Source organism: Pelmatolapia mariae, linkage group LG18 (genome assembly GCF_036321145.2).
Source record: "Pelmatolapia mariae isolate MD_Pm_ZW linkage group LG18, Pm_UMD_F_2, whole genome shotgun sequence".
NCBI classification, from domain to species: Eukaryota; Metazoa; Chordata; class Actinopteri; order Cichliformes; family Cichlidae; genus Pelmatolapia; species Pelmatolapia mariae.
This window is the reverse complement of record NC_086243.1, coordinates 19,244,313-19,266,098: the sequence shown is the minus strand read 5'-3', so window position 1 is coordinate 19,266,098 and position 21,786 is coordinate 19,244,313. Positions and strand designations below refer to the sequence as shown.

Genomic DNA, 21,786 nt, shown 5'->3' with positions numbered 1-21,786 from the left:
TGATACTTGCCCTCTAGTCATCCTAATTCCAATGAAAGCAGTAAGGTTGAACAGAACCACAAAAAAAAAACAGAACAAAAAAAAGTTATGAATTGATTTTTATGTCATTGAGTCAAATATTTGGTTCCCTGCAACCAAGCCAGAGACAGATTGACTGTCTGCCTGATCTCAACTCATTAGGTGTATTTGCCAGTGAACATCTAAATGATTCAGAGAAAGTGCTGCGGTCAGATGAAACCAAAATCTAGCTGCTGTGTTTGGAGGAAGACAAATGACTCAAAGTATAGTCAAGCACAGAGGCATAAACATTATGCAAACAATGGAACTTCGCATTGAAATACTAAACTACACTATGGGCAAAGAGAGACTGAGACAATCTATACACAGATTGATGAGGGATCACAGACTAAAGAGACAGGGGAAGCAAAACTGAACAAAATGCACAGGACAAGGGACCACCAAAATAAAACAGGAAGGAACAAACACCGAGACCAAGATAAAGACACACAAGCTTCACATAGAGAGAGAAAACAAAACACAGAGAGAAGACCAAGGGAACAGAAAGGGAACCCAAACGGAGATAAACAACCTCTAATCAATTGAAGGCCCAGAACATAATCATAATTCTATAACACAAAGCCAGGATGTCAACAACACTAAATACAGAAGTATAATACAAAAATAATCAAAACTACAAAACCCTTAAACCTCGCCAAAACTCAAAACGACCATGACACATAGAGACGGTTTGACATTTAAAAATCACACTGAAATGAATACAAATAACATCACAAACATCACGAATCTTTCACGTGAATTTCTAAGAGAAGAGACGGAATTTGAATGCACAGCTTAATGAGGAATAAAAAACAAATGTGCTTCTCGGGGTAAAATCTGAGTTATTAGTATGCACATGAGTTGACATCATTTCATGAACTAATTGAAGTAATTGCTGGAGAAAGACGTGACTCTCATTTAAGTTTGGACCGTCTTGGGTGCCATCCAAACACATCAGTTTTAACTACCATCTAAGGATGTAACCAGTGGAGCGAAGACATCATCTGGCCTTGCTGAGCACGTGCCTCGCAGAGATTTAAGATAGCTGAGCTTGGACCAGCACAATGACCTTGCTGGATATTTTGGAGGATTCTTTTTTTATTCCAGTGCAAGTTTCTAGTTATAAAAAAAACATTTCAAACACAGTAATTAACACCAATGAATGAAGGTCATCATTTTAATAGAGTTTATTTACAACAACAAAAAAAAATCCTAACTTGGTATTGAATTGTTTTGCCAGTCAGCACATTTGGGCAACAAGAAGAAGCTTTCTAATGAGTATTTCTATAAAAAATATAAATGTATTCAAAATCATGGTTTCATGTTGCAGCACATAAATCTGTCTGTTTTCTTATAGCATGTGGTGACACCCAATGTAACACACTTTAATTTGAGAAAACTTCAAGATGATTCTGTAATATGTAGGAGCAATAATCTATAGAAGCATGCAGTAGGCACAATGGCAGAATGGTTAGCACTGTTGCCTCGCAGGAAGAAGGTCCTGGGTTTGAATTAACTATCTGGCCTGGGCTTTTCTGTGTGGAGTTTGCATGTTCTCCCTGTTTTTGTGTGGAATCTCTGTATACTCTCTCTTCCTCCTACAGTACAAAAATGCAGTTAGGTTAACTGGTTATTCTAAATTGCCAACAGTTGTGAATAGTTGTCTGTCTCTCTATGCTAGCCCTACAACAGCCTGGCAACCTGTCCCGGGTGTGCCCTATGGCAGGTGGGATAGGCTCCTGCCACTCTGAACTGGAAGCAGAACAAAATGGATTGATCATTTTATGGTTGTTGTAATGCTTTTAAAAAGTTTTTACTTGCAAAATTAATTTCTGTAGATCTGAGAAACACTTGTGTGTTTGTACATTACTGTAACCCAAACTTCTGTTTGGTGTCTTATTTAACATCTCAAAAGGCCTGGGATCATGTGCTTTTATCTGTTTTATTTGGACATTGATATTTACCTTAGAATAATAATATAAAACAATGTAAAAATGATGTCTATGCTCATTGTTAATGTTTTTCAGTTTTAGCAAATAACCAGACTTGGTTTACGTGGGTTAAATCATTCCCATATAAAAAAATGTCTCTATTGTCAAAACTTGTAATGTTAAACAGTACAAAAAACTGTGTCTCATTTACACTGGAGAAGTTCTGCTCACCATTAAAGTGTATAGTCATTATCTGAGGTTATGATGGTCTGCGATCCAGTGGCATTGCAGGGAGAAAACCTGATTTAAACTGAAGCACTGTATGGCAGTGTGAAAGGTGATAACATGTTTTTCAACATATTGTTTGGTTGAAAAAAAGTCCTGTGATATGGCGACCTCTAGTGGGCGTTTGTCTTAAAAACGTCACAGAGATTACAGAGTTTATTCTTCAAAATGAGAATTTATACATTTAAAAAAATGTAACAGAAATGATGCAGCACAGTTTGGTTGGAGGTGCCTGTATCAGATTTTTTAATGCATACTGCCAACTAATTTCAATAAACCGTTGCTTATATTGTGCATCACTGACTGTTAGCATGAAACCAGGACTACTGTTAGCTGACTAACTCAAATATCTTTGTGAAATGAACAGAAATTGTATACTTATATAAGGCTTTCATCTCATCATCACTGGAGAGTAAAAATGTTAAACATTGCATAACTAATATGTCTTCTTTTTATTCCGGTTGTTTTAAAAATAAAGAAATTGGGTAAAGATAGAAAATGAGATGAATCATAACAGACTGCTGTCCACAGAGTATGATCAGCAGCATTCAAAACAATAAAATACGCAATCAAGGAAAAAACGATTTGACTAAATGTCGGACAAAGTCCGTTCCTTTGCTTTTTCTTTTCCCGCTTCTTAAAGGCGCATAAAAACAAGCTGTGTTTACTGTATTATTTATTGATTTTCTGATTATGTTCAGATGTTATGTAAGACGGTGTTCTATAAAGTCTTATCTTCCATCCGAGTTAGTGATAAACTTAATCCCCAAACCACCTTTTCTTTGCGGCAGTATCATGCACACACTGCAGCCTTAACCACACCCCTTCTCATGTTGCAGCAGATTGGGGTTTTTTTTCGTTTTTTCCCAGAATACACCTGGAAAAGTGCAGTGACGAATGCATACTGATGGAAAATTTAGCAGTAGGTTGAGAGCATACTTTTTAAAACTATTCAGTAAAGATGCACATTTTGGTTTATTCATTCGTTCATTTTATTAATTCCATATAAATATAGAAATATATACCTAACTTGAAATTTTGAGACAATAAATTAAATTTTTGACTCACCTCTGCCTGACAATTATTTATTTATTGAATTATTTATTTATTTTTAAGTGGTGGAAACAAGTAAAATATTGCATTAACAACAGCACGATCAAGTAATTAAATAGTAAAACTGTATTAATAAAACTCTGTCTTTTTTCATTAAAACGTTTGATAGCATGATTTTACAACAAAAAAGACAGCATGGTAAGCCAAACATAAGTAAATACATAAAAGAAATGAAGCAAAAGTTCCTCATCATTTCAAATTTAAATATGAAAAAATTAAACTTTGAAAATTATAGAAAAAAATACACAAGAAGTACTGTGATAAGGCCAGTGAATAAGTTACTTTAAGAAAAATGTTATCTTTGCGCTGAAAATACTACTGTGGTGATAAAAAATGTTCAGTTTTAGTATAAATTTGTCAAAGATAATAATAATAAAAATTATTATTATTAATTAATTTTTAAAAAGAGTCAGTCTTCAGTCTGAAACACTGCAGTTACTCGACTTGTGACTGAACGCTGAATGCTTTGAGTCGGAACGGATGAACGAGTCATTCGCGGACTTCCCATCCGCAGATGACAACAACAAAACAAGCACAGCTACTAGAGAGGGTGTTAGCGTAGGTAGCCACCTGAGATAAACAACTAGTGGTTTAGTCCGTGTGCTACACCATTACGGCTGGAGTTTGCCAAATTAGAACTTTATTATACTGAAGCATGCTTACTTTGTGCAACTAATTATGACTGTCAGTTATTCTACCCTGGTTTAGTATACCCAACGTTAGCTGAGGGGCTTGCTAAGCTAGCTCTATGTATGCCAATCCAAAACGGGTTAGCTAGCTAGCTAGAGTGCTAGCTTTTTAGCTAGCCAGCTCGCCAAGGCGAAGCCAAGAGCGAGAAGAGGGAGATGAGCAAAGTGAGGTAAGACTAAAGACATCGTTTATTTTAAAAATCCAACATGGTATCTCATTCACATACAATTATAAATCCAAACTAATGATTGTAATTCCTCTGGTTTATGGTTCTAAATTTGTCAAATTTATCGACGTTAGTGTTGACTATCCTGCGCTAGCTCGTTTTAGCTAATAGCCAGTTAGTCAACGGGTTATTATTGACTAGCTAGCCTGCTAGCAGCTGTTGGTGACCACTTCTTCGGTGTTTATGATGACAGACTGGAGGCCTGGAGGTTATTAACAGCGGTTCAGTGTTTTCAGTAGACATAAAAATGGCAAACATGAACCCCGGTACCGGAGTATCCCTAAAGGATTGGAGGCCCCGCAGATATACAAACCGTTAACGTTGTTAAAGACAATTAACAGACAAGCAATTCTGAAAGCAGTGTGGCTTTTAAGTTGTTTATTGTTGTAACGGCTAACATAGCGCTAACTATTTTGTTCTATCTTCAACTTTAATTATTGCAGCCCATTTTGCATTATTAATATCAGAATAAACGCAAACCCGTGTGAAGAATCTACTACTTCAGGTAGTTTCAAAAGACAGATTGTGTCTTTGGTTAGAATAATATGTTGGGTCACTATCTGGTTACCAAACAACTAGCCAATAGCCCAGCCTACCGTGTAGTGACTCAGCTACCAGGCTAATTATTCGGTAGGAAACAATGCACGGGCTGTCTTTGGAAAAGTAAAATGTAGTTATATTGCTTTTTTGTTGTTGAGTGAATTTAAATGACTATACTGCATAAGCACACTCTATAGACTCTGTAAAGTATATTGTTATAACTACTTATAACATGCGGTGTAACAGTATAATATCAGTATAATATAAATATTAATCAAGTAGTTTTGTGCTCTAAATAAATGGCACCATTACTTGTCTTCAGAATAGAATAGCCCTTTGTTGTCATAGTACATGCACAACAAAATTATGGGTGCTCCACACCAACTTTGCAGGAATAAAATATTAATGGTAAGACAGCAGGAATAATTAATAAACAGGAGAAATAAATACAATCAAGAGGAATATATAATTCAATTTAATGATTTCAGGGATGTTTTTATTGTCTGTTCTCAACTACATTTTTTGTGTTATTGTGTAATTTTGCAGGGTTGTGGTGAGTGACTAAATGAACAAGACAGGCAAGAGGGAAGAACTCTGGGAGATCAAACATGAAGTTGTATGTGTTCCAGGTCAACAATGGCAGCACACTGACATTTGATACTGACCTTGCTGTCCAAACGTAAGAAGCTGGCATTGTAATATTAATCTGAAACAGTGGTCAGTACGCCTTGCTTAGTGTGACCTAAAAAGTGTTTTCCCTTTTCTCAGTGTACAGGAGCTCAAACATGCCATCCAAGCCAAATATAAAATTGCAATTCCACATCAAGTCCTTGTTGTTAATGGAGGAGAATGTATGGCTGCAGAGAGACGGGTCTGCAGCTACAGTGCTGGCACTGTGAGTTTTCCAGTTTGTTAGGTGTTGATTTTATTTCCTTGAATATATATAATGCTCTAAACACTGTTGTTTTTATCTTTAGGAAACCAACCCTATATTCCTGTTCAACAAAGAGATGATCTTGTCTGACCGGGATCCAACGATCCCCAAAACCACCTTCTCAATTGAGAGTGAGATTCAGGTCAAGGTGGAGGAGTCTCTTTTGATGCCAGCTGTCTTTCACACTGTTGCCTCTCGAACACAACTTGCTCTGGTAGTTAACAACATATTTTTTTAAACCTTGGCCTGAAAAAAGTTTTTGAATGTATTTGCCATGAAATGTTTTTCAACTGAATTTCTTTACAAGAAATAATAACTAATCAATCATCTGTAGAATACTCTGAAAATGTTCTAATGTTGACTTAAATATTTGTTAATCCCTCCAGGAAATGTTTGAAGTTGCCAACAAACTTTGCTCTTTCTGTGAACGTTTGGTTCATGATGAACACCTTCAACACCAAGGCTGGGCTGCTATAATGGCGAATCTGGATGACTGCACTCTATCTTATCAGAAGTTGCTTATAAAATTCAACACAGCTTATACAAATTATCAGCATGATCTGGAGGAAATCAAAGTGAAACTTACAAAGTAAGTATTACTGTGTAACTGTGTAATGTAAGTAAGTGTTGCTTTGCTGATCTTTTTCAATAAGTTTAAACCTAAAATGCAAAATATTGTGTTTTTATTGGTAAATAAGTCTACAGAGAATATGCTAGAGGAACCATTTTAAATAATGTAGTTATAATGTTATTTTTTAAAAACAAATAAAATAGTAGTAAAGAAATTGAACAAGTCTCAACTCACAACAAGGTTGATTCTGTTCATCTGGATGTAGTGTTTTCAGTCGGAGAAATGTTTCGTCACTCATACAAGTGCCTTCTTCAGGCTCAGCTGACTGCAGGTTTCTCCAACCTTATAAACAGTACATTTGCACAATGACTGAAACTAGAATCAACCTTTTGGGATTTACTTACCTGGATGATTGAGCATGCATCAAGGCAAGTCTCAACTCACCTTTTGTTATAATTGCAGGTTAGGGACAGCAGTTTCAGTAATGGCCAAGATACCTCTGCTGGAATGTTTAACACGTCAGAGTTACAGAGAGAGCATGGAGAAGTCCAGCTCAACCCCTGAAAAGGATTCAGATGAGACGGAAGAAGAAAAATCGACTGACTCTGTGCTCTGCACAACTGAAGCACAGATGCCCTCCAAGTCATCAGCATCCTTCTCCGCTTCAGGGACAGCCACTTGTGAGCCAGCTGAGGACCAGGAATCAAATGAAATGACTGACAGTGGTGGCCTGAGAGCTGCACTATTAGATGATGACACACCAGAGCTCACCAACCCGTCCGTGTTCAATGTTACATTATTAGATTGGATCAACGTCCAGGACAGGCCCAATGATGTGGAATCGGTTGTAAGGAAATGTTTCGACTCCATCAATAGGGTAAGTCATTGATCTATTTTTAAAAAGGTCTAGGTAGATTTTTAAATGTGCTGTGTTAAATTGGAATAAGAGGTTTGACTTTGATTTTGTGTCTTTCAGCTTGACCCGCGGATCATTCAGCCTTTCCTAACAGAATGTCATGACACAATTTCCAAGCTAGATAATCAAAACATGAAATCCATCAAAGGGCTTGAAGACAGGTTGTATGCTCTAGACCAAATGCTTGCAAGCTGCAAGAAGTTGGTGAATGAACAGAAAGAACTTGCTCAGGTATGCAAAGAAAAGCAGTATTAAATGGTTTATCTGCTTTTTGTTGTGTTATGAATTGTACTCAAATGTTTTTGCTTCCAGGGATTTTTGGCCAATCAGAAGCGGGCTGAAAACCTGAAGGATACATCTGTTCTGCCTGATTTGTGTATGAGTCACACCAACCAGCTGATGATCATGCTGAACAACCACAGAAAGCTGCTGGAAATTAAAAAGAAGTGCACCACTGCCAAACAAGAGCTAGCAAACAACCTTCAAGTCAGACTTAAGTAAAACCGGAAACCATTTCTTCTTCCATATTAATTACTGATCCTGACTGGGGCTGTGCGATATGACCAAAATCTCATATAAGACATCTATCGTCTGATAACGACATAAATTACAAAAATTTAACATTTTCTGTAAATTCTATGAATCTCGGGCAGCTCGACTTCCGTGAAGTGTTTTCAGCTGGGTGTCGTGTACCTGGAGTCGAATGTTTTAACGATGTATGAAACTATACATTTTTAGACATAAGTTGTAACGTTTTCTTTGTGAGTATTTATTACACAGCGTGCTGCGGGGAAAAGCCTGTTCTAACGTTTGAGTCTAAGGTTTATTTTTTTAGCACCTGACGGCTCTTTTTTGCTTCTTATCTGTAAAATACTCTGCATACTCTTTCACGTGATTCAGTTTATTTTGAAAAGTCTCAACAGGATCTTGAGCTTTATTGTGAAAGGTTTATGTGGAAAATAAACAAGCAGACACGCGATGGTTTTACCGTCGTTGTTGCTAACGACAACGCATAAAAACAGGCGCTTGTCCGTCCGTAGTGTGGTTACATTAAATATAAGAGAAAGAGAGAACTTTAAGAAATAGCCACTACAGTGACCATCAAAACGATGAAAAAATATTGCCATAAACAGTGTATTTTGTGACACCACTAAACAAACGATAGCGTAAAATGAAACGATAGACGTTTTTATATCGTCATCCGATATATATCGTTATATCGAACAGCCCTAATCCTGACTGTGTTTAATGAATTGTACCTTGCTGTATTTAATATATGTTTAAAAAATGTGATTATGAGAATTATGTTTTCAAATTCTAATGATTGGAATAATTTTAGATGGTGCTGCTACGTGATGCTTCATGCAGACCAGGATGCAGAGAAGCTTCAGGCTCTATTCAGACTTCTAACCGAGCTAATGGAAAGAGTGAGGGTGGTGGAGGCCCTCAGTACCGTGCCCCAGATGTACTGCTTGGCAGTCGTAGAGGTAGTCAGGAGAAAAATGTTCATGCGCCACTACAGAGAGGTCAGTACTGTTATTAGAAACTAATCATGCATTCAGATGTAGCAATTTAAAAAAAAACAGTCATCTCAATAAGATTTACAGAAATGACAATGTACAGTATGAAATCATATAATGAAAAATAGTATAAAGTACGTAAAACCACAGATATAGCCTAAAGAAAGGTTTTCTTTTAAGAAGATTCTGTGTGGGTTCCATCTGGGTACTTACACTTCCTAAAAAGTTATCTCTTTTATATTAATTGGTTATTCAAAATTATAAAGATGTGAATGGTGGTCTGTCACTGTGTGTTAGCCCTGCAATGGACTGATGACCCAATCCTGAATTAAATAAGATGAGGGAAATGAATGGATGGATGGTCTTTGGGGGTTTTGTTGTGAGAATTCAGCTCTGTTTCAAGTGTGTAAGAAATAACATTATCAACACAAAGCTGCACCCATTGGGAAGCCTGCGCTAACAGGGGGAATTAAGTTACTGTAATCAGCTATGAAGTGTCTAGATGTGTCCAATTTTCAAACATCTGGCCATTTGTGGTGTGCTGTGTTGGCAGCAGCAGAAAAGAAAATAATGCCTAATTTGTGATATGTTATGACAGCTAAAGGTGTGTGACTTGTGTCCAAGCAATGTACTGTCTATGGTAAAGGTGCAAAAAGGGTGCTTAGCTCTGAGAAGGTTTGACTAATAAGACAGATTTTTGATGACTTTGATGAAACTTTCCTTCATTTGAGCTTAATTTTTTTGGTCTTTATTATTTCACAGTCACAAGAAAGAATAGAAGTTAACACTTTGTGTTTTGGGAATTGCTTGAAAGATGGCTCCTCTGATTGGTGTAGTTTTTGGGTAAAAATGTAACTGCTCGTTTTGACAGAAGCTGCGTACATATTGGCTTTTTTTGAAGAGTGCCTGCAAGCCTTCCATTATATTATGTCTAAATGCTCAAATCTAAATAACATTAAAACGATGTTAAGGAATGTAATCTTCTTGTGAAAATGTTTTTGAAACATAATTATTAATTTATTGCATAATCTTAATTTAATTTTTCTTAAATCTTTTCAGTGGGCCAATGCACTTGTCAAGGATGGAAAACAACTGTATGAGGCAGAGAAATTTAAACGGGAATCCTTTGGGAAACTCTTTCGTAAGTGTTTTTGAGAAACTCTGATTAAATAACACACCAATTCCACGTAAGAACAGAATTTTGACCCAGTTACTGTTTTATTTATTATTTAGGAAAGTCTTTTCTCCGAAATCGGTTGTTTAGAGGACTTGATTCATGGCCTCCAACATCATTTTGTGTAAGTTTGTATCGTGTTTGATTGAATTATCGTGTGTATCACTTTTTCTTTGTTAGCACTGTTGTTTCACACTGTTTGACAGTCTATTTTTTCATGGTTCTTAATTGGCTATAGACACGAAGGCCAAGAAGGTTTGATGATGAACTTCCAGACATCTCACTTGAGGACCTGCAGTACTTGAAATCTTGTTGTCCTGTTGAGGTGCAGCCTTTCCTCATGTGAGTCACTGTCCTGAATCATTAGAGTGGTTTTAAATATCATTAAATGGGTTTTTTTGAGAAAAAATGGAAAAACTATTCGTTAACTACCAATAGTTAACATAACTGAATTTATGGTTTGTTATCAAAATAAGCTGTTTGGTGTCCAACCAGTTCCCTGGCACTGTTTGTTGGTTTATTTAAATACATTTATCTTTGGTTTATTTAAATAAATAACACAATAAAGATATAAAAAGCTTTAGATATTCATTATTCAGTTTCTTAAATAAATCATGGGACATCTTGTGGTTGGTCTTACTTGGGGACCAAGTATGTCATAGTTGGAGTTGTTTATAGTTCTTTATTCACGTAATCTCCATCATAATCTGAATATAGTCTGAATGTGGTCTTACAACATTTTATGCAGATTGCACTTTGAAATGCAGGCTCTCTAACGCTGTAGAGCAAAATATTTCAGTTTAAACTAGATATTAAAAAGTTCATTTAAAATGTCAGACTATAATTAAGTGCTAATAACCAGAATCATTATAACTTGGTAAGACTATAAAGTAAAGGTCCGATATGATCATCTATAAGTAAACTATCTAAAGTATTGTTTGAGCTATATTTTTATTTTCAGTTGCCGTCAGTTGCATTTGTCACTGTAATGATACATAGTTTCATGTATCACATAGTTCACAGTTTTAATTCTACTGAATTAAGGCTTTGCTCTTTATTTACCCATTGCTGTGGTGATCATGGTCTCAGGACTCTGTTAATTATGCCTTTTCTTTTTCATTCGCCATGTACTCTCTTAACTAAAAGGGAACATACTTGGAGTTGATCAGCCTAACTCTTAACAACTGTTTAATCCTTGATTAAGTTAATCAGTTCAAGAAATAAAATTCAGCTTTAGACTCAGTTTGCTTTCTTGAACAGATTCTTGGTGTGAAAAGTGGCCTAAATTTGTTCCGTTATCTCTTAATGGCATCAAATTTAAGACCTTCTAAGCAGTCTTTTTAAACTGAAGAAATTCACAACATAGTTTTTACCAATATGTCCTTGTTTGTTTAGTTTAAAAAAAAATCTTTTTCTGCAGGCTTCCCACAGTGTGCAACTTTGAGCCCTTAAATCACCACATAGAGACACTTCACCAGCTGGTCCAAGCTGCGCAGAGCGTGGACGAGATGTCACAGACGATTACTGACCTGCTAAGTGAACAAAGGGTAATGATTTACCTTGGTTATATTACACATATATGTATTTGCTGTCCTAGTCTGAAATGAACACATAACTTAGAACAGCTATCAAAAAGCAAACAATACTGAGGTGTAACTTTAGGTCAAGCATTTTCTAATTTTTTTCTTTCTTTTTTTGTAATACTGTATAATTTCTCTTTTCGTATTAAGATTAAACTCCAACTTGAAGAATATATTTATTTATTCTTGGGTGGTTTTTTTTTCTCCATAGGCATCTTGTAGTCAGAGTGCCCACAGATCAACTACATTGTCTCCTCAGTCTGAAATGCCTGCTACCACAACAGCGGTGTCGCCCAAAACTCCTTCCTCTCTCAGCCTTCAGGGCCCCAGCTGCCAACCCCTTCATGTTCCTGTCCCAGCTCCTCTAGAGGACTTATCGCCAGACAGCATTGATGCACAAACATTTGACTTTGAAACCATTGGCCATCCAAACATGGATCCAGTCCTACAGCAGGGATCCCTTGATTTAGATTCTCTGGCAGAAAGCCCTGAATCAGACTTCATGTCTGCTGTCAACGAGTTTGTGATTGAAGAGAACTTGACCTCTCCAAACCCTATCAGTGATCCTACTAGCCCTGAAATGATGGTGGAATCTTTGTATTCTTCAGTCATTAATGCTATTGATAACAAGCGAATGCAAGATACCACAATACTAGAGAGAGAGAACTCAAAGATCGCTGTTCTTCAGCAAGTTATTGAGAGGTATCGAAGTGCTGCAGAGGAGTCCCATTCCAGCTTAAGAAATGTAAAGGATGACCTGTGTCATTTACGAGGTCTAGTATTAAAAGAACAACATGACTTTGGCTTTGTTCTGCGTAGTATGAGCACAGAGGTGCACAATATTGTGGACAGCATCTGCCAGACGCATGAACAAGCGTTGAAGGAGCAGCATCAAAGTGAGCTTCTGGCTATACGGCAGGACTTTGAGAAGGAGGTAAAGACACTAACCGAGGAAAACCAAGTAAACCAGAATATTGTTAGAGATGTTCAGCGTGCAATGCTGGAGCTCGAAGGGCTTATGGAGCGCAAGGAGAAGGAACTGACTCAGCTTGAGAATGAGAGAGAGCGATGGATTCAAACGGATGGTATTCAGACTGATAAGATCACCAACCTGGAACAGATTATCAGTGATCAAGCTGAAGAAAATAAGAAGCTTGCAGCCTCAAGAGACTCTTTGGCCACTCAGCTTGAGAATCTGCACTTTGAGATTGAACGCAGTCAGCAGAAGATCCGACAGGAGCTGGAAGTTGCACAGAACAATTTAAAAGAGTTGGAGGACAGAATGAAGCATGAACACAAGGCAGAAATGGAGACCCTGACCAAGGATAACCAAGAGGCTCTGGAAAATCTTGCTGTTGAAAATAGTGTTAAGTTAAGCGAGGCAGCTGATCACCATGCCACTGCTATAAAAGAGAAGGACAGTCAGGTCAAGGACTTGGAGGCTCGGATAGCTGAGCTTGCAGAACTCCGCTGCAAGTTAGAGGTGGAGTTAGCCCTCAAAGAATCAGAGACAGAAGAGTTAAAGCGCTTGTTTGAAGAGTCCAGGATACAGCAGGAAGAGGCTGTCAAATCCCAAATACAGGCTGAGACCAAAGTTCTTGGTGAAGAACTGGCAGTTGTCAAAAAAGAGCTTCAGCTTAAGAATGAAGAGTATGAAGTGGACCTAGCAGAGCTCAGGACTCTCATGAGGATTGAGAAGGACCACTGCATCTCAGAGCTTGTTGACAGACACGAAGAGGAGACTATTTTGTTGAGCAACAAGCTCTCTTCCCTGCAGCAGCAAGCCCAGGAGGCTGAGAGGAACCACGCTGAGCAGCATCGGAAACTTAAAGAGGAATTAGATCAGCAACTGGCTGCTGTCTGTGAAGAAAAAGAAAAGCAACTGAATAGTTTCCAAGAACGGGAGCAGGAGTTGAGGACTGTTATCAGCAGTTTGCACCAAGAAAATGACCTGCTTTCGCAAAAAGTAGAGCAGGACAGACTTGCATTTGAGAAACATTTAGAGAAAGAAAAGGCCACTGAGGCTGCAGCACCAGATGGCTTTAAAGACTTAGAGCATGAGAAAGAGGAGATGGAGAAGAGACTCTTAGGCAAGATTAGACAACTTGAAAATGAGCTTCATGAGGTCCAGTCCTCAAAAAGGTAAATGTTTAATCCAAAACAAGTGTGCTCTTCGTGTTTCTTCACATTATTTTCACAGTTACAGGTTCATCACTTGGCTTATTAATGTTTTTGTTAGAGGTATTATTAGGTATTTTGCATTTTCTGTAAAAAATTTTTAGTTTTAAATTTGGGTTTTCAGTTTAGTTTCCACAGTTTCCTGTGCTTAGGTTAGTTTAACATTCCTTTTAGTATTAATTTTAATGTTAATGTTATCATTATTATTATTATTATTATTACATGGGTCATTTTTTCAGAATTTAAGATGTAATAAGTTTGGAAAAGTACAGTAATAAAGTGTAATATTGAGGCCAGACATCGTAGCCTCTGGATTTCTATTATCTATATTTATTTCAGTTAAAGTGTTTTTCATGGTTAGTTTTAAGTAGTTTAAGTTGATAACTTTGTTTGCTATGTGCCTTTCAGTGATGAAGGGTTGTCCCTGCATGCTGACGGACGTGCAGATGCTGGAGCACCTCTGTCTCTAGACTCAGCGCTACAAGAGCGTCTGCAACAGGAAAGGGCCTCTCTGCAGGCACAGATGGAGCTCATGGAGAAAAAGAAGAATGAGGAGATACAGAACATCAAAACATCACTTATTGCAGAGCAGCAGGTTTGTATTTGCTCTCGTTAAGCTTATTTTAGGGTTCTGCTTTTGTTGATATTTGTCTACACGGGGGGGGGGAGTGCGGACCTATGCTAACATACTTGTGTGCAGTCTTCCAAAAACCCAACCGCATGTGACTGAACGTGGATGATGCTGTGCATAGGTTGAATGCCTGCTGGTTGAAAAGCAAGCTGGAACAGAAAAGAGAGCAACAGCGGAGTTCATAATAAACGGGGGAACTGTGGGGAAAAACTCCCCATCAAAGATCATCATGCACAGACAGTCACTGCAGTGGACACAGTAGAATTTATGTAACACAATTCAGCTCTCTTGTATTTTCTAACTTTGCTCCTCTCTATGCGGTCTTTAAGTCTGACGTTATTAGGCGTTTCTGGGTCCAAACTCTTCAGTGATGAAAGTCAAACAAACACTGCGGCATCACTAAGAGATGAAAAACTGTCTAAATTATTTAATCTGTAATAAAATGATTGGTGTGGCTGCTCTACCAGGTGTAACAATTAAGTTTAACATCCAGGCATCCATGAAAACAGAATTTAACGGAGTTAGAATTTAGCAGGCAGTTAGCTCGCTAGTTTCCATCTAAATATAATATACCAGGTTCTGACTGAGAGATTTCTGAAACAAATTAAGATGTACAGCTCTGCTATCACTTCTGACATAAATGAAGACAGAAAACTAAACAGCAGTGACGTTTGTAGTGTTACTGAAGTTGAACTAGCTTGTATATAATGATGTGCTATGTGAACGCTAGCAACACAGCTATGTTAGCATAATATAAACACAGTGAATCCGGAGGATGAATGCTAACTTTTTTCCAGTCGATAAAAATTAACGCAATGGTTAGGGACAAATGTGATTGCATGGCAGGATGCTGTCAGGAGAACAACTGAGATAATCCATCCACAATATGAGGTTAGTCAATAATACACTGCTGCATGGGCTGGGCAGTAGTTACATCGTATGGTTTTAAAAACTGAGCGTTAAAATGAATAGTGGTAATAAAACCTGAGAGAGAGGCCGACAGTGATCACTGCCCTTTTTTAGGGGCTTGTCCAGATTAAATAGAACAAGATACAAGGAATTAAAACATGTTAAAAACGCAACAGCCTTAATAAACGCAGAGTAGTTTGGACCTGGAAGCAGGGTTCATACGTCATCACTTAAAGACCAGATAGTTGGCTGAAGACCAACAAGAGCATTACCAAGAGTAGCCCACAGACCGCTTGTTTGTAACACTGCCCCCAGGTGACAGCAAACAGCTATAACATGTAGAAAACGATCTGCAAAACTGTTCATAGACTCTGTGTATGTCGATGAATGGGAATAGTAGTAGTAGCACTAGCATTTTTCCTTGGCCATAGGAGAGTGAATGCAATTAGCAGGCCATCTTCATTTAGTCAGTCATAAAGTGTGTTGTAAATGGAAAAAGCTGTTTGTGAAGGGGATAAGACCTAAACTAACTCAGCTGAAAGCAGCATACACACAGGAAGAAACTAGCGGCAATTTGATTACCAGAGACTTGCAGCACTGACAGGCTAAATAACCTTTAGCTGTGCAAAGAGGGGTGGATACCTATTTAAACTACTGTCAGTTTTGAGGAGAGCAATTATTGCTGCAAACAGTGGGAGCAAAGAGATACCATTGACTGACATGACAGTGCGGGGGATGTATAAGAGGGTTACCAGTGAACCTTAGCCTAAAATGTCCACTATAGTGTCCAGCTGTCAGCTACAAGCAATGCACAGTGACCCAATTTCTTTATATATGCACAACGCTTCTTGTTTGGCAGCAAAGATTTTAGCATGGCAGGCTGCCATGGAGAAATATTACCAGTAGAAAAAGTGCTTGTCAGTATAGCGTTATGGTAGTGTGAAATATTTTAAATACAGTTCATCCTCCCTATAGACAAAAGCCTTCAACATGCCATCAAAAGTTTCAGTGTTGACCTTACAACCCTTGAGTACTGAGTATTCAGTACTTAAGGGTCAGATCTCATCCATTTTATAAAACCTACCTTTAGTTTTCTGTGTCTTTTTTTCCCCACCTTCCTAAGTAAAAGTAGGGATGACTAATAAATTGGCAACTGGATGAATGACACTGTTTACATATTACAGGTCATAAAATATTTTTCAGGATCACCCAGGGAACCAGAGTCTGGATTTTCCTCTAGGGACCAACTAGCTACAGTGCTATGGACGATGAGCAGATCGCTTCATATGTGGACAGACATTTATTTTACCGTGTTATAGATTTTGTATTATTTCATTTACTGTTAACGAAAAAAAAAATTGAGGACATCTCACCTCACTTTGCTACACCTCCCTTTGTAGTTGAACCTGATAAGACTTGCAACAAACAGAATTGTTAGGAGCACATACAGTTTGATTTCTTTTGTTATTTATTGTCTGGTGTAATACATGGATGTACGATACAAAAATATCAAAATACTAGGAGTAAAAGCTAACAAAACAACTGTAACTCCCATGGCTGCATGCTGATCTGTGTCCTCAGAAATTGGCAATTAAAAATGAAATAATTTGTGCTTTGATATAAATGCTCTGTTCTTACTAAAATGGTTGTCAAGCTTGTTAAAATTTTTTAAAATGTTAATAATAATTATTAATCTTTTTATCCAGACAAATTTCAACACAGTTCTAACACGAGAGAAGATGAAAAAGGAGCAGATCATCAGTGATCTCACGGAGAAGTTGCATAAAGTTACCCAGCAGCAGGAGAAAGATAAAGGTGAGTGTGTACTGTCTACATTGAACACTGTTTTTCTTACAGTTTTGGAAATGAGACATCATGGTAGCACCTCATGAATATTCATTACTTGTCCTGTTCGCTTGTTCTCACTGCCATAATAGTGGTTTTTATTTATACTTTTATTCCAGCTCTGATAGAGAAACTGTCTGAGGACCGGGCTAGTGTGATGCAGGAAAAGAAACATTTGGAAGAGGAGCTCAACCGTTTGCGCAGCACTTCACTGGTGTCCTCTGCCTTCTTCAACCCTAACCCCTCAGCTCAAGATGCCTCAGAAGCCGGGGCAGCAGCAGCTAGAGCTCTGCCCATTGCTGGGGCTTGTTCTTCTGAGCCCCTCACTGAAACTGACAGATTGGCCTCTGTGGCAGCCATTCGAGATGACGAACATGTTGATTCAGCAGTGGAAGCCAGCATGGTGACCGTCCAGTAAGCATCTACTCTAAAATAAACATTGTGTTTAGAGTCTGAAATACGTCCACGTGATTATGTGCCCGACACTATTACTGTTCATGGGGAAAGAAAAATCAGAGCAGCATACATGGTGCTTAGACGGGTTTCCTAACCGGTTATCCTATCGTAACCTCACCTGGTTAACACCTATGTGGGCTGCATTTGGACAATGTGTTTATCCTTACTCCACACTTTATATTTCAAACAACATTTGCAAAATATGTAAGAAACCTGCTCACCTGTGCGTGATCCTTGTAGCCACAGTTTAAAGAGAGGTCCATGTAAAAGGAATGCACAGAATTTTGGTTATTCTATACATAATAGTTTTTGTGGAATCTGTGATGCACAATGTAATGTAAGTCCAAAAGTTTGGATAAACCATCACTGGTTAAAATTTTAACAGTATATCCCCTTCAAGGTCATCTCCTGGCGTAGTGATGCATAGCTTGCAGCTCCTGCTTCACTGAGATTGCTCCCTGGATGGCCGTTCTGACCACTTTTATGTGTGCATTTTTTATTTCCTCATTGAGCTCACATTTACTTTGAAAGCAGACAGTAACGTCTGCATCAAACTGGCCAAACCTCACAAGGCTCATTACTATTAATGAGAACCGGGGCTCAAACGACAGTCAGTGCAGATGAATCTGCACCATCTAAACTCAAAAAAGTCCATAAAGTCAGGGGAATGACAGTATTCACAAGAATGTACACAGTAAAATCATCCCATATTGTCAGGTGCAGTTGATCAGAGCAGCTCCTACAATGAACAATCCCTACAGGTGCAAGAGGGCAGGGAACAATGTAGAGCTTCACAAAAGGACCGTAATGGAACTTGAACTTGCCTTTTTATAGGTTGGGTAGTGGGATCTCTTTGACTGCACCTTGGATTAAGATTTTAGTTACAGTTTAAGTTGGACAAGGAAACAACGAGAATCTGAGTGTGTTCATTTCTGTGCATTCACAGTGCTGCAGTACGTGGATTTTTTTGCGCCAACATGTTAATCTCAAACAAATCCATAATGAAACCTAAAAAGGTTTCCTTCATAGACAGTGAGTTTTGTTTAGATGCCATCAAATTGATTGCGAGCCAGAGAAACAGACTTTGGTGTTGTGTTTCGAGAGCCAACTGTATAAACTAGCCAAAAATGGACGAACAGAAGAGACATTTGACAGTCCAAGGAAGGGAGGCTAGGAACCGAGAGTGTAAGTTAAAATAAATAAATAATTTTTAAAATTCTTAGTATTAAGAAGCGCCAAGTGGTCACAAGTCAAAAAATGTTATGATTTATTTATTTAGTTTTACCTTTTGTATACTGCATCTTGTTAATTTTTGTTGTTTTTTTTTTTGTAGTGATACTATGATGTCAGAGGAGAAACAGCGGATAATCTTACTTGAGAGGGTAATTAGACATGCTGCATCTTTATCATTGATTCTGACTGGATAAAAGTTTGTTTGTGTAGGCATGTCTGACTAATTCATTTACTATATGTTGCAGACTTTGCACATGAAGGAAGAAGAAAACAAGCGTCTCAGTCAAAGACTGGTCAGTTTATCATTTTCATTATAAGCTATGAAACAATTTCTCCACCAGGTGGCACTAGCATCAAAGAGTAAAATCCTGACCCAGGAGGCCAGCGAGCTCAGTGAATAAAAATGAGTCTTTAGGAAGAGGATCATTGAAATGTACAAGGGGGTGAATTTTAGTGAAGCACAAACGTGTATACTAATGCAAATGTCAAAAATGTACTTTTCTGGTGTGAAAAGATTTAGTCAATACTGATATTGTGTAACTCGAAGAATGGTATAGTTTAGATTATGATATAATTCTGTCAGGTGGTAAAAGTATAAGAGTTCAAAGCCTATGTCACAGACAAATGATTTAATAATCCCCAGTGGAAGTCAGTTCTTGTTAATATTATTAATTCTGCTTTGATAACATGAATAATGTTGCCCTTCTCTTCTATGTAGATGTCTCAGAGCATGTCGTCTGTGTCATCACGGCATTCAGACAAAATCGCCATTAGAGAGTAAGTGAATTTAAAAAAAAAAACCACACACAGGGCCTTAACATGTCTTTGCTGATGTGTGTGAGTTTTTTCTGTCATTATTATGTGCATTATTATGTATGTAGGTATAATTATACACATATGATTACCGTTAATGTATTTTCTTTTGTGTTTTCATTTTGCAATTCGGTTTCATCATCATTTGGTCTCTTTATTGGTCTTTTTTTAATGTTTCAGTTTCCAGGTAGGCGATTTGGTTCTAATCATCTTGGATGAAAGGCATGACAACTACGTGCTCTTCACAGTTGGTCCCACCCTCTACTTCCTCCATTCTGAGTCTCTTACTGCACTGGACCTCAAACCAGGTCAGCTTCATCAAACCCTTTTGAGTTTAGCGTTGTATCATTGAAATTTATTTTACACATTTCTTTTTTAATAATAAAATAAAAAGGCACAACTGATTGTTTTCTGATTTTACATATATATATATATATATATATAGTAATCAAACATGAGAGCTTTGTGTGCTGTGTGTACATGGGTGCTAAAATAAAATGTAGTTTAATCTTTGTTCTTGCTACTGATGCTTGTTGGCTTTATTTTACACATAGAAGAATTGGTGAACATTTTCTTAAGTTTATTTAACGATGCGATTTGTTTTCTTGTTTAGCATCAGGGACCTCAAGACGGCCGTGGGTGCTTGGAAAGGTGATGGAGAAAGAGTATTGCCAGGCAAAAAAGGTACTTAAGTACTAAAAATTCTTTTAGTTTACATATTCGATTAATATTTAACCCTGTTTTACTTACAGTTTCAGCTGTAGGCCTATAAGTGTCTTTTTTTTAATATTTTTTTTTTAAATCAGAGTTGGATTTTTTTAAAGTCATGTCAGTAATGTTCTTACAATTAAGTACAAAGTTTGAACCTTCCTTGTTTCTTGTAATGATCTCTCTCTCCTTCTTTTCCTCTCCTTTTTCAGGCCCAGAACAGATTCAAAGTTCCTTTAGGAACCAAGTTCTACAGAGTGAAAGCTGTTCCATGGAATAGAAAAGTATAATAGCCAAGTAATGAGCTAAAATGTATATTTATATAGTTTAATTTTTGAACAGAAACATCACATCATAACTCATAACTTGAAAATCGAAAGACCTTAAAAATGGAAAGAATTAAGATCGCCATCATATTGTTTTGCATTTTATTTTAAAATCCCACCTGCTATCACTTTTTTTGTTCGTTTAAACCCAGATTTGTTATTGTGGACCAAATGCTATTAACCTTATTAGGGCAATGCCCTATACACTGTGGCATAATGCCATCTGACCTGTATGTAAAATTAAACGAAATTTGGATGTTCAATATTAGTTCTCATTATCAGCATTTGTCCTTTTGTGGAAAATACTGTCATTATCAGCATAATTAAATGAAAAATATACATTTATTATAAATGTTTATGGAGGAATGTTCATGGCATGCATATTGATATATTTTCTTTGATTTACTTATCCAGATAAATGTTGTAGTTGGAAATGTAGTTAATGCTGTTTGTTACTCACAAAACAGTATGGCCCTGTGTCAATACTGAAATGTACATTATGACTGACTAATGGAAACAGTCGTCTTTGCAATCCTTGAAATGCACTTTCAAAACAATGCTTTTGTTGATTTGAAAAGGGAAGTTAATTGAGCTGTCAGAACTAAGTAAATATATCAGCACAAACTTCTCACTATCATAGAATATTGATATGTAGAAAGGAATACTTTGTGACTGTGTTTCATTATCGGGAGACATTGTATATTACCCATCAAATCACATGTAACAATAAATTACTGTATTGTAAAAGCTAGAGTTTTGAAACAATAAAGGACTGATCCCAAATGGATTCAATAGTTTTTTTCTTTCCTTTTCATTCTTTCCTCTGATGCAGAAATGTAACAAATACTTATGTGCACATTAATATTACAGGCGAGATATTTTACGTTTCATTGGAGGGGAGAAAGCCGACAATTATTATTTTTCACTGACACGTCATTCTAACCATTTTGTATAAAACAAAAACAGCAGAAGCTTTTAAGGCATATATAGTAAATGGCACCTATAATGATGATTTTTAAAATTTTCCTGGGGGAAATTCAGGAGTCAATGTGGAATAGCATAGTATAGTGTATTCATTTGATTTAGCATTTTTGCTTTTGTGGAAACATTAATGTTGGCACGGTGCTGCAGGAAACAGACTTCAAAAAGG

At 37.2% G+C, this 21,786-nt stretch overlaps 1 protein-coding gene across 1 annotated transcript; it reads left to right on the top strand.

The window, feature by feature from the left end:
• The first annotated feature begins 3,904 nt into the window (after window positions 1–3,904).
• On the top strand, window positions 3,905–21,411 carry rb1cc1 (RB1-inducible coiled-coil 1). The gene is made up of 23 exons (XM_063461359.1): window positions 3,905–4,245; window positions 5,389–5,521; window positions 5,611–5,737; window positions 5,820–5,990; window positions 6,163–6,365; window positions 6,810–7,224; window positions 7,324–7,494; window positions 7,576–7,760; window positions 8,603–8,789; window positions 9,843–9,924; window positions 10,017–10,081; window positions 10,196–10,299; window positions 11,378–11,504; window positions 11,749–13,679; window positions 14,124–14,310; window positions 16,962–17,070; window positions 17,220–17,514; window positions 18,890–18,938; window positions 19,035–19,082; window positions 19,508–19,566; window positions 19,783–19,910; window positions 20,216–20,286; window positions 20,523–21,411. The coding sequence occupies exons 2-23, from the start codon at window positions 5,451–5,453 to the stop codon at window positions 20,598–20,600; spliced, it is 4,863 nt and encodes a 1,620-aa protein (XP_063317429.1). The 5' UTR covers window positions 3,905–4,245; window positions 5,389–5,450; the 3' UTR covers window positions 20,601–21,411.
• The last annotated feature ends 375 nt before the right edge of the window (window positions 21,412–21,786 follow it).

Excerpts from the sequence above, each read along its gene's own strand:
- rb1cc1 (XM_063461359.1), top strand. The coding sequence starts at position 5,451 with ATGAAGTTGTATGTGTTCCAGGTCAACAATGGCAGCACACTGACATTT. Across the intron at positions 10,300-11,377 it reads GAGGTGCAGCCTTTCCTCAT|GCTTCCCACAGTGTGCAACT; the intron begins GTGAGTCACTGT and ends CTTTTTCTGCAG. Across the intron at positions 17,071-17,219 it reads GCAGCAGGAGAAAGATAAAG|CTCTGATAGAGAAACTGTCT; the intron begins GTGAGTGTGTAC and ends CTTTTATTCCAG.